Source organism: Montipora capricornis, chromosome 1, assembly GCF_036669925.1.
Source record: "Montipora capricornis isolate CH-2021 chromosome 1, ASM3666992v2, whole genome shotgun sequence".
Classification (NCBI taxonomy): Eukaryota; Metazoa; Cnidaria; class Anthozoa; order Scleractinia; family Acroporidae; genus Montipora; species Montipora capricornis.
In genome coordinates this window covers 46,386,754-46,399,181 of record NC_090883.1, presented here as the reverse complement: position 1 = coordinate 46,399,181, position 12,428 = coordinate 46,386,754, and the positions used below count along the sequence as shown (strand labels likewise).

The window sequence follows — 12,428 nt, the reverse complement described above, 5'->3', positions numbered from 1 at the left end:
GATTGATTAACCCATTGACAAGCGCCCTAGGACGCCCCTAGTTGTTGAGTACAATTGTCTGGCTTAGGACAGAGTAAAATCTGTCTCATTCCCAGGGATTAATGGGTTAATGGGAAAGGGGGGGGGGGGGGAATGGTCTTTGATTGATTAACCCATTGACAAGCGCCCTAGGACGCCCCTAGTTGATGAGTAAAATTGTCTGGCTTAAGACAGAGTAAAGTCTGTCTCATTCCCAGGGATTAATGGGTTAATGGGAAAGGGGGGGGGGGGGGGGGGAATGGTCTTTGATTGATTAACCCAATGACACCTCAAACGCCCTAAGACGCCCTTAGTTGACGAGTAAAATTGTCTGGCTTAAGGCAGAGTAAAATCTGCCTCATTCCCAGGGATCAATGAGTTAATTAATATTGAATGATGAAATCACTACTTAGTGACAACCATTGGAAATAAAATACTGGTTAACCATTCAACTACCCCATTTGTTAATGGCCAATGTAATCTTATAGCAATTCAGATCTCGGATCATTGTTTTATTATAAAATGAAGCAGGAGGCAGTGAGAATTTCATACATGGACCACTAGTTTAGTCTGGTCTGAAAAGGCTTTTGATTAGCCCAAAATATAATGTCACAGCTGATGGCTGCAATCAAACACAAAGCTCATGTTGTTGTAATGCTAACGAGTTTCTATTTACCTAAGAAAAGCACTGAGGAAGTCAAGGGAAAATAATTTTCACGTGATTGCGTGACACGCGAGCGTTGCTTTTCGAACTTTTCTCATGAACATTATCAATACGTAATTACATGATTTTTCTCGGGCAATTTGGAACAAATGAGTGCTAGTAACTTGTTTCAAAGACGAACAACTTGTGGTCTTTGAAGAAAAAATTGGGAGTGCTAGTGCTAATGTATGTATCTTCCATGGGTGAAATATGAGGAGTGTACATTTTCCCCCTCATCAAAATAGACATCCATCCATCCATTGGGTCATATTACCGTTTTAGGGGACCTGGTGTCCTCTAGTAGTTGTAACAGGGTTTCACTGGGAAGATCATTAGACAATAACTACGTGAAGACACACTGGAAACACTGTACGTTATGAAGGTTTTGTGCACGATCTTGAGTTCAGGGCGTCATCCGGAACCTGTAGAGGGTGGTAAAGGGGGGTCTTCATCACGTTTCACGGAAAATAAAATGGGCGTTTCACATTTCACAGGCAATAAAATGGCCATTTAACGTTTCACACAGCTTTGTTAACAGCTACAGCCGTCTGCCATAAAGAAACTCATCAGAACGTACGGTTACATTGGGAAAAGTCTGGCGACCTTGTGAGACGATTCCCAAGCTAGTTTTAGCCATGTTGATTGACCAGCGAGCGAACGTTTCACTTGAATAAATCATGCAATCCGGATGAAGTTGTTGTATATAGACAGGCTATTGTTATAATTTCTCGGGCTCCTACTCCCGCAAAATAATACAAACAAACAAAAACATGGAGCAAAATCACGTTACAGTTCACGGTGAATCAAACACCCGATTCTCATTTCACGGATAAGTATTCTCAAGAATCATGGCACATGGTAATTGACAAAATCACGTTTCACGACGGAAAAAAAGGCCATTTCACATTTCACGGAAAAATAAAAAAGGCAATTCACGGTTCACGAAAATAACCTTTACGACCCTCGCGCTGGTCCAGACTTTTGCGCTCGCTGTAAAATCCTCTTTTCGTGTCGCGCAGTTTTTCCTAACTCTCTTCTTATCTTTTTCTGAGCACTTCATTCTTCCTATATAAATGTACGCCTTATATCTTTGCCTCACATTTCCCATATTTTGTTCGTGGGTTGAAAAAAAGGAACTACAAAAGGTTATGTTGAGGAAACCGTTCCAATATAGGTGGTATTGCGCACACGCACACACAACACACACACAAAAAAAAACAAAGCAAAACAAACGTAGATGGATTTATTTCTTCATTTTATTCTCTTTCAACAAACATGTATTAATAGTCATGAACCCAACACCAGAAAGAAACGAAAGAAAAAAATTCACCTAGTAGCCTGGGACTCGTTGAAAAGTTACGCGAAATACTTAATCTAACATGTTTTGCCTCTTAAATCATAGGTGCTAGTCCTTAGAATAAAAATCCCAGCAGTAATACACCAACCCCGAAAGATCGTTCTCCTACATGAAAAACTCTTCATAAAGAAGGATCAGTTTCCCCTGAGCGCAAGTAAGCGCCATTGACACTCAGTTTGGTCCATTCTGCAACGGTTAATTAAATCGTAAAATAAAAGTGTTGAAACCCTACCACTCCCGTGATCTAAACGTTCATTCTCGTAACTAGTTCCACACATTTCTTTATTTGCAGGTCATGTGAATTTGGTGTTGTATCAAAACAATATCCCTTAATTGATAGTAATCTTCATTCTCAATACTTGTTTGCAATTGTGAGGAGAATGTACATGCTGATCAATCCTGGGAGTCGAAGGGTTAAGACGAGGATGATCCTCACCACGTGATCCAAGCATTCTTGCTTACGAGTCGGAAAAAGATGTACCACAGCCCACGTGGGTTTCGCAAGAGTTTTAGATTCCAAAATTCCTCCCGTACCTTTTAAATTGCAAAGATTTAGGCAGTTATTTTCACGTTTTCTCTCTTGAAAACAGATTTAAAGCCCATGCAGCTATTGGTGGTTTTCACGTGACGTCATCGCGCCATGTTAGTGGACGAAAACAAAAGATCTCTAATTTACTCCTTTTGTTCGTCTATCAGCAATTGTACATTATATCTTTGTTTTCTCTCACTCTCTCTTCAAAGATTGGCTGAAAATCACCTATTCCAAGGAAGATGATCGTTAGTTTCGCAACTTGGGCGATTCATATCCCAATTTACTTTTCAAGACCTAAGGATAACACTTCTCCGTCCGAATCTACTGAAGGTGCTCTTCCGTGGCTGGCCAATCACTACTCTAAAACGTTTGGGAGACAGGTACGAATGTAACGGAGGAAGAAATATTTCCGTAAACGTACATGTTCATGTCAATATTTACAGAACTTAAGCAACGACGACGGAAACGAGAACATCATCTCAAAATATAAATTCGCGTTATGGTAATCACTTCGTGACAATTTGAACTTTTTTAATATAACAAGGGTGTGGTAGTTCCTCAAGAATGACATTGGCCGGAACGGCGCTTTATTAGGGGAGAACTGAAACGAAAATTTATCCTCAAGTGCTGGCGTCTTTCATAAAACCTCAAATTTGGCTATTTCAAGTTGTTGTTTTGCAGAGGACAGCACAGAAATGGACAATAGTGAAAAACGCACGTGAGGGCGTTCAAACTTTGAACGCCCTGCACGTGCGCAATGTGGGCAATGAAAAACAAGAGCTTTGACAAAGCTCTTGTTTTTCATTGCCCACTCAATATGCAAATCTGTGACGTTATCGTTGCCTTGTCGTTGCTTAAGTTCCCTGTTTACCTTGAATCACCAACCCGTTGAAATCAAAAGAACACTGCTGTCGCACGGACCCCAAATGAAAATAACAAAGGAAATGATAATATGCAAAGTTATTGAATGCACGGCCTCATCTAATAGACCTTTTTCTCTTGTACGTTTTTGTTTTCCCATTTCAGACCATTTGATGGTCTCAAGGGAGTTTCCCATTTGTTTTTCATACGTTTTGGGTACATACGCACGTGCATAAGACGACCTTTGAAAGAAACTGTTCTCTAGAGTAAAATCATGTGGTCTGAAATGGGAAAACAAAGCGTACAAAGCTAAAGAGGTCTATTGTGAAAGCCATGGTCTTGTTTCCCGAAAAGGCCAATATCTTTGCGATTGTTTTGGTCACAGTTTAGTTGCTTCTGGTCCATCTTTTATCGCCCACAAGCAAAGGATCACGTGGTCAGTCATAGAGAATGAAAGTTAATCTGAAGTTGTTTCTTGGTTTAATTTCGTGATATGACAAGAGAAACGGGAAGCTGATTAGAAAGGAAATACTTTAGGTACTAACCAGGTACGTGTTACTCGAAGCATTGTTAGGGTTAAATACCATGGAAATCTATAGGTTTTGATACCTCGTAACCAACGGTTAGCGCCAACCAGGCATCGAGGAACCATCCCCAGACCCGGGTTGCTCGAAGCATGGTTAGCGCTAACCAGCGTTAAATACCATGGAAACCTATAGGTTTTGACACCTCTTAACCAACGGTTAGCGCCAACCAGGCATCGAGGAACCATCCCCAGACCCGGGTTGCTCGAAGCATGGTTAGCGCTAACCAGCATTAAATACCATGGAAACCTATAGGTTTTGACACCTCTTAACCAACGGTTAGCGCCAACCAGGCATCGAGGAACCATCCCCAGACCCGGGTTGCTCGAAGCATGGTTAGCGCTAACCAGCATTAAATACCATGGAAACCTATAGGTTTTGACACCTCTTAACCAACGGTTAGCGCAAAGGAGGCTTTGCGTAACCGTCTCCAGGGGCCCGTTTCTCGAAATTCCCGAAAACTTTTCGGGCCCGAAAAGCCATCTGTAAAATTGCCAACCGCTTGTTTTGGAAAGCTGATCTTTTACGATGTTTCCAAGGTAACAAAAAGAAAAATAACTGTGAAGTTTGACGAATTAAATGCTCTCCGTTCTTGGGTTAAAAAGGGAATTGTGACACCCGAAAATGGCCCGTAAAGTTTCGGGACTTTCGAGAAACGTCTCCCAAGGTGTTTATTGACTGCCGAAACAAATAGTTGTTTCGTTTCAGTAGCTGACAAAAAGAATGCTTCTAAACAGATATTTTCCCTAGGGGAAGTTAACTATGCGCAAATGAGAAAATGAAAATTCTCAATGGTCGTGTTTTCAGGACAGCCTTTGTCGCGCTTAACATTCCTGAAAGTGGTTTGATGGCTTAAATTTAATGAGAATTTTATTGAAATTTGCCAACTCGCTTAACTTTAAGCGAGTTGGGAAAGGAACATTTTTCACGGAATCTTCGGTTGTCACTCTCTAAACGACCTGAAAAAACTGCTCGTGAAAACACGGCCATGGACACTTGTTTGTACGTAACCGGCTTAACGCGTATCTTTTACAGAATGACCGAACTTATGGTAAACTTCAGGGGCACAAAACTAGAAACCTACAACTTCAATACCAGGTCATTGTAACGGCATTTTCGCAGATTCGCTATTTTCACAAATCCCATAATACAGTTCATTTTGGTGGGTTCTTTGCATTAAAACAATGGATATCAAGTTCAGTGAAGAATGATACAGTGCAAAGAGTAAATAACTTTTATTATAGAAACACCAATGAAATACCAAGTGAGCTTTCGGGCGAAAACAAGATATCTTCACTCCTGAAGATAATGTTATTTTCACACGTGAAAAGATCACTGTTGCTATGGTTACATATGAAAATCGCGCCTTTCGATGGCTTTCGTTAAATGATTTAGTATTTCATTGGTGTTTATATAATAGAGAGGATATTACATGGCCGCTTGGAGATACGAAATTTCTCTTTGCGTGTCGAAAAATATCTCCGCGCATGTAATATCCTCTACTTAGTATAGTTTTCAGCGGTGAAAATAAGAATTTAGTGTCATATTCACCACGCTACCCGGTGAATATAACATTTTGGAGGCGCGGCTGCTAAGCTAGTCAAGCACTTTTCGTGCCTTTTTATCGTGTTTTAGCTTGCTGTTTTGCATTTTCTTGATATTCACCGCCGAAAATTACACTAAAACAAGTATTAAGTATTGTTTTACGCAAAGAACCCCCCAAATCGTATTGCATTATGGGAATGGGAAAGTAGCGTAGCAAGCTGTTTTTAGACGAGTTCTTTAGTTGGCTTGCGCGAGTGATCGTTCGCAATCCCGTGGGTAATAATTTCTCATGCAAGACTTGTGATTAGCTGGAAAGGTCTGGTTTCGCGGGAAAATCAATCAAAAATAAAACTCGGTCTGTAAACAGAACGCCGTTCCACAAGTACAATGAAGTTCTACATTCCTAGTCGAGGACTCCTGTAAACGTTTAGAACCCAAACTTAGAAAGCGACAAGCTGAGAGAACAAGATTCTAGGAGACTTTTCATTTCTTATTTTGCTTTGTAAAAGGTTTCGATCTCGCTCGGGTCAAAGTTGTATTTCCCCGCCAGGAATGTGTTGTAGGAAGAAGTTCCGCTCGGTTTGCGGTAGTTGTGTATATTTGTGTACGAACCTGTGCGGCCCTTAGCATTGTTTTCAACGTACAGGTCGTGGCCGCCCCCAAACGTGGGGCCATAGCCATTGTTACTGTATACGGAATGGCCGTCGTTTGGGTTTTGTTGGGTCAGGCGCTGCGGATTATTGATCTGGTTTTCCAACGAGAATAGAAAGGCATTTGGATCGTTTTTGTAACTTGCTGAATTATCTGAATGGAAAAAAAAAGAAAGATATCGAAGCTCAGTGAAGCTATCCTATAGGTAACAAAGTATAGTAATTTCTTGAAGCCAAGAGCATTATAACAGATATCTTTTCAACTGGTCAAGGAAAGTCTCCACTGATAGGTCATAAATCAACCGCGGCCAAGTTATGAAATTCGTCCGTTGTACAATGGGCTCATTTGAATGAGCCAATCGTGTCGCAAAGCAAGTGCATGCGGGTGGCAGAAAAAGCGGGAAAACGCTAGCAAGTCTCACATAGTGTTGCTTTCACGATTTTGTGGTTGAATTTGGTGTGTGTTTTTATATGTAGCCAATCAATAAGCCTAGCGATGCATAACCAAAGAGAAAGGTTACATTAAGCCCGTTTTAAACGTCGCATTTCACATGTGCCAAATCTAATGCAAATGAGAAAAATCTACTATTTTCGCTCATTTGCATAAGATTCGGCACGTGTGAAGTGCGATGTTAAAAACGGGCCTTACTTGCGAAACCAGTTTAGAAAACCAATTCTACTTTAGAAAACCAGTTTACCAGTGACATGTAGAAGATAATGTACTCATTTCACATTCACTCCTTGGACAATCCCACAATGCAATCCGTTTTAGGGGCTGCTGCTTATATATATAAAAAAAAACAAGTTATTTGATCTTGGGACTGTATCATGCTTCATGGAAAAGTGTATCCATTGTTTTTTTGTGTAAAGAACCCCCGAACGGATTGCATTATGGAATTATGCAAGTAGTGAATAGATGAAAACTTGACTTTAAAGATTACAATCGAGGCTCTGGGCAAAATAAGAGATTGTGTGATGATACCGAACATTATTTCCTCCGGTTTAAAGTTCAAAGTCACGTGATTTTGAGTTACTCACCCCATGATATGCTGGCATAGCCCCCAAATATATTCTGGTTCACCTTGATTACGGTAACAGTTGGCCCTTTTCCATTACACAGAGAGTGAAAGGTCGAAGAAGCCCAGCCGTCCCTTGAACCACGCCAGCAGAGTATCCAGTGACTGTTGCTTTGTGATACTTGCTCCAGCCACTTGCTCAGTAGGACCAGGTACGTTGCATTGCTTCCAATAATGACAGACTTTTCTAAGCCCTTTGCACCCCTTACTGGTGAAACATTAAATGAACAAAGCATTCAATTTACATTACAACCTCAACCTTCGTGGTGTAGCGGATCGCTTTGAACGCATACCATTGGGAAGAAGAATTTCCAACTCTCGTTCGTACCAATCTTAGACTACTCATAGGATACTTCGCCCGTATTCTTGGTTTCTATCCACGTGATGTGACTACCATGTTGGTGTACAAAACCAAAGAAAAAGGCCCCACAAGTTTTGCGTAATAGTAGAGTCAAATTCCCAAAAGACGTTTTACTGCATTGTTCTGTACACCAACATGGCCGCCGTGACGTCAGATGCGAACCATCAATTGTACAAGGAGAACAAGAAGGGATAAACGCGAAAGACTAAGGACAGCGCAAGGTTATGTTTTAGCGTGTGGACGGGGCCATAGGGTAGAGAAGCGAGAACGAAGATTTTAAAGGAGCCTGCAAAGCCGGCGTATTTTTGTTTTGGTAAGAATTGTCGGCCGACTTCTTGGATAGTAAGGCTAACAGAGGCCTGAGGCGAGTCAAAAAAAATGCACTCAGTGAGAGGAGTCTTCTACCGACTGTGTGCTTTCAAAATGGCGGGCCATTACAAACGTTGGACCTTGAACAAGCGTCCGCCTCCCAAATAACGCCTGCTCTGCAGGCTAATTTTAAACGAGCAAGTCTTCATCTCTTGAATGTTTGATTTCACTATCGGTCTCGTGACCTTAAACCTCGTAACCAGTTTAGTGCGCAGTTAACAGGAGGCAAGGCCAAGCCCCCATCCCTTTCAAGTTCTGGACATAAGTTTTTGATGAAACCGGTGTTTGTCCTTGCCCTCCACTCTACCAATATTGCCGCTTGACGTCACTCTTTTTATCAATAGACCATTTTACAGTTGTAGCTAAGTTACCTGGCCTAAGAATGGAGGTGAGGTCTATATCAATACAAGGTCACCGGCAGCCTCGCAGCCATTTACAGGCTAGGTCACTGAGCAAACAACTGTAAAATGGCCTATTCCCTATTAATGTCTCTTTGCCATGAATCTACTATTTCATGAGATAAAGTGAATAGTTTTAGTGTTGAATAGGAACCGATAAAAACCCTACTTACGCTTGCAAGTTTCTCCTGTCCAACCGCTCTCACAATGACAAGTGAAGTTTCCGTCGGCTTCGTTGGTGCAATTTCCACCATTAAGGCATGGGCTGGAATCGCACGGCTTTATCTCTGAAAATCGAAGTTTAGATACAGTCAATTTTTAAAATCTCTCCAATATTCCGAAAGAGAGAAACGAAAATTGAGAGTCGATCTCAGGCGGCCAGTTTCTTTTCTTTTGGGGTTTGTGAAAACAATTACGTTATGTATGTAACACTGACCAGTCCTTCACTTCTAATAGAAGATCTCCAAATACCTTCATCACAGCAAACTTTATTTAGTCCAATACCTTTCAATACATGTGTAACCAACTCCTTAGATATCGCGCCTGAAATCCCAGTAGCGATCAATTGACGGTATCAGTTTAGCGTTGCATTTAGATTATGTATCGTATCGATTCTTCTTGCATAAAGGGGTCAAATGTCAAAAGGTATTCCTAATTGACTACAAGGGCCTCTGTAGAAAAGCCTACAGAAACCTTTGGCCAAAGATCGGCAACCTGTTTGGATCACGCCCGGACAGGCCAAGAGGGCCACGTAGTCATCTTGAGTTCATCACGTCTGCTTAACTGCCTGCCTCTAGGATGACCATTTTTATTCGGCGAGAACTACGCTACACTGTACTGTATTTGCCTGAGGGATGGCTACACGATATAAGCGATTGATGAAAGTTTTTAAACTCGTCAATTAACGGAAATCGACAAAAACGCAAAAGCAGCAAAATTTGGCTCATCTTTAGCCGTCTATGTCGTAAACGTAGCTTTAAGTCTTTTTTATACAGCAATACCTTGACAGCCATAGAACTCCACTCTCATTGCAAACCAGTTCTTCCTTTTTCCTGGTATTGGTATGATTCGGATGTAGCGTGATGTGATTGGTTGGTTCAGCTCATGGTACACAACCTTGTCTCGATCTTTGTTTGCAGCGAATTCCTAATTCATAGCAAGGAAAAAGACATGTGCATGTGAAAGTAGATGCTTGGCGACGGACGAAAAGACAACTGAAAAACCTAGGTATTATTCAAACCTACGACCCTACGACCTCCGTAAGACCGGTTAGTCTCCTTCGCAGCGGTCTTTTGGGCTGTTACGCAACGCCCCCCCCCCCCCTTCCCCCCGAAAGGAACGGCTCTTTCGGGGGGGCGTTGCGTGACATCCCGATAGACGGCTTGAAGGAGTCTGTAAGACCGGTCGGATGTTCTACCCATTGAGCTACTCAACCACTGGGGAGCTACAACAAGTTGCAAAATTTTCGAGACACTTTCATGAAAAAAACACCTTTTCTAGCTTCCAGTACCCACCGTATCTAGAATTTAACCCTTTCCCACTTCCCCTCCCCTCTCCCCATTTCAATGTTGACTGTTTACGTTTCCAACATTTTTTTGTCTTGTTAGCAACACTGATAAGGGGGGCTGCAGTGTGAGAGATAATAGGTAAATTAATAGTGCTCCAAGAAGGTGAAGTGTCTCCACTATTTTTGCAACTTGTTGTAGGTTCATTTATCTAGTTGGTCCTGAATGGACAATGTGGCCCGCTGGTCTGCAGGCTCTTCAAAGTCATGCGCCTGTAGTTGCAGATATGTGCATGTTTACTGGGGGTGCAGGGCTGACGTAGTGGTGAGAGCACTCGCTTCCCACCAATGTGGCCCGGACTGGATTCCCGATTCCCAGACTCGGCGTCAGAAGTGGGTTGCGTTTCTTGGTCTCTGCTCAGCACCGGGTACTCCGGTTTTCATCTCTTCTCAAAAACCAACATTTTATTTGATTTGATATGCATGAATTTGTTGATTTCAGTTTACAGTGTTTTCAATTAGTGCTCCAGTGCTAGAAGACTAGACACTTAATTTAAAAAAATTCCTTTCCTTTCCTTTCATAAATTGCGGATATCGAAGAAGAACGGTTAATTGAATTAGGCTTCACCCACCTTTGCATTGACTCCTCCATCGTTGTAAAACTGAAAGTCCTTACCATCGTCACTGGACATCAGGTGGTATTTCTCAACCCATCTGTCTTTTTCTCGATAATTAGTTCCTCCCTGTGTTGCTATCCCTGACACGTTTCTGTTTCCGCTTCCCAAATCAACCTGGAACCATTGCATGTTGTCTTTAACGCGCGCAGACCAAGATCCTGCTTTTCCTGGCGAAAAGAAATCTCGCGCCTATGTATTAACCAATCAGAAGCCAACCGAAAGCAAAATGTAAAATGCATGCTGCTCCGGTTGTCCCGCCTTTTACATTGGGTACAGTAAGTTCAGGCCCCAAGGACACAACAATTAATTTTTAAGAGTGAGGATTTATTGCACTTCGGAAAATCCAAGCTAAATCCTATTGCTCTCTCCTATCCATATGGCGTCACAAACCTGGGAACTGGGATTGCGCATGCGTGTAAGGCTACTTTCAACTCTACCATTGCATCATTCTCGTCACCAGAGCCTCGGATCGACCCAAGGCTCTGGGAAACTCTGTGTAGGAGAACATGCGCCGTAGGGTTCTTACAGCCAAAAATTGGCTATTTGAACCTTACTGCGCCTGCTCACTCCTCGTGCTAACATGAGTGCACCAATTAGAGACGCTTTTGATTGTTCTTCACGAAAACCAATGAGAAGACACTTTGTTTCAGGGTTCCCCAGAGCTCTTCTCTCCCTCGGTCAAGAGAAGAGCTCTGGGGTCGAGATTGACCATTGCATTTACTTATTCGTTTTTGAAACTGACCTCACGAACAGTTTTATAGATCTTTTAAATATTTCAATCTGCGTTGTAGGTGACCAACCAAAAAAGGATCGTTTTTTCAACGATGTGATTTTAATTAAAAGCTTTTTTTTCCATCCTCGATAGTGTTTCGAACATCCCAGTGTGGACGATTGGCCAAAATGCGTAAGAAACGATTCGCCTTTAACCAAAATGAATTGTGTGTATTCAGTTGGGTTTTGCTGGCTTGGCCTTCTAATCCATGCTTTTCGCTGTCAGTGCATGCCGAGTCCATCTTGGTCTTATCTTTGCGGGACCCAGATAATTCGAATAGGTCTAAATTCTAATTGATTTCTCCAATTTTTTCGTTGGAGGAGTTGACGTTCAACGTAAAAAAGTTTGGTTTGGGGGTTGTGCGAAACTGGCATCTCTCGTTCTACGCAGTCCCTGACTTGAAAAGGTTCTGTAGAAAAATGGATTTTCTCAGAGAAGATAGTTAATTTGCGAAAAAAGCTATGAAGCAAATCCCTTAAACCGGCAATTCCGTCGTCCTTTAACAGTACGTTGTGATAAATTTATTAGGATGTTTTATAAAATTATTCTCACGATTACAAGTCTTAGTCCTTTAAGTTCACCATTCAAGTTCTTATAACGGAGATCATTGTAAGTTTAATGCTTGTATTTTCCCCTTTCATTAAATGATTGGAGAGCACTTACCTAAGTTCAAGTTCCCGTCTATGATAACTAAGTGACTGCCAAGCCTAAATGGTTTAAGCGAAAGTGCACCCTTCACTTTTAATCAAAAGGTAGTGCCTGGGCAAATGATGTTTTGATATTATTAAACAGCGTGACTGCAAGTTGTTTGTTTCACCGAGTGCGGTAGTTTGTTTCATTTTCGTAAGCCGTCATTATTCGTTTAAATACTCCCAAAGATATTAGACCTAGCAATTATTTGGTTTGTATTATGTGCTTGTTTATTACAAAAAACTGATGTGTTTTATTTTCTCTTAAAATTGAAACACAAATGGCAACAAAAAAGACGAAGGGGAGAGGGAATTTGCAGACTACATACTTT

The 12,428-nt window shown here is 41.6% G+C and overlaps 1 protein-coding gene and 1 long non-coding RNA gene across 2 annotated transcripts in view; one reads left to right on the top strand and one right to left on the bottom strand.

The window, feature by feature from the left end:
- LOC138046359 (uncharacterized) overlaps positions 1 to 12,428 on the top strand; it is a 42,615-nt gene that overhangs the window by 22,579 nt on the left and 7,608 nt on the right. Inside the window, exons 2-5 of the long non-coding RNA XR_011131722.1 lie at positions 2,820 to 2,990; positions 3,857 to 4,019; positions 7,371 to 7,478; positions 9,594 to 9,681. This is a non-coding gene — a long non-coding RNA (uncharacterized lncRNA). The remainder of the gene's footprint in view (positions 1 to 2,819; positions 2,991 to 3,856; positions 4,020 to 7,370; positions 7,479 to 9,593; positions 9,682 to 12,428) is intronic.
- Positions 5,548 to 10,803, bottom strand: LOC138046285 (uncharacterized). The gene is made up of 5 exons (XM_068892959.1): positions 10,591 to 10,803; positions 9,456 to 9,600; positions 8,628 to 8,741; positions 7,289 to 7,534; positions 5,548 to 6,404 (listed from the first exon to the last, which is right to left on the bottom strand). Exons 1-5 carry the CDS (start codon positions 10,762 to 10,764, stop codon positions 6,091 to 6,093), a joined length of 993 nt encoding a protein of 330 aa, XP_068749060.1. The 5' UTR covers positions 10,765 to 10,803; the 3' UTR covers positions 5,548 to 6,090.

Coding starts and splice junctions, on each gene's coding strand:
- LOC138046285 (XM_068892959.1), bottom strand. CDS start 10,764: ATGCAATGGTTCCAGGTTGATTTGGGAAGCGGAAACAGAAACGTGTCA. Junction 9,601..10,590: donor ATGGAGGAGTCAATGCAAAG/GTGGGTGAAGCC, acceptor GCTATGAATTAG/GAATTCGCTGCAAACAAAGA. Junction 8,742..9,455: donor GGAGTTCTATGGCTGTCAAG/GTATTGCTGTAT, acceptor TTCGATTTTCAG/AGATAAAGCCGTGCGATTCC.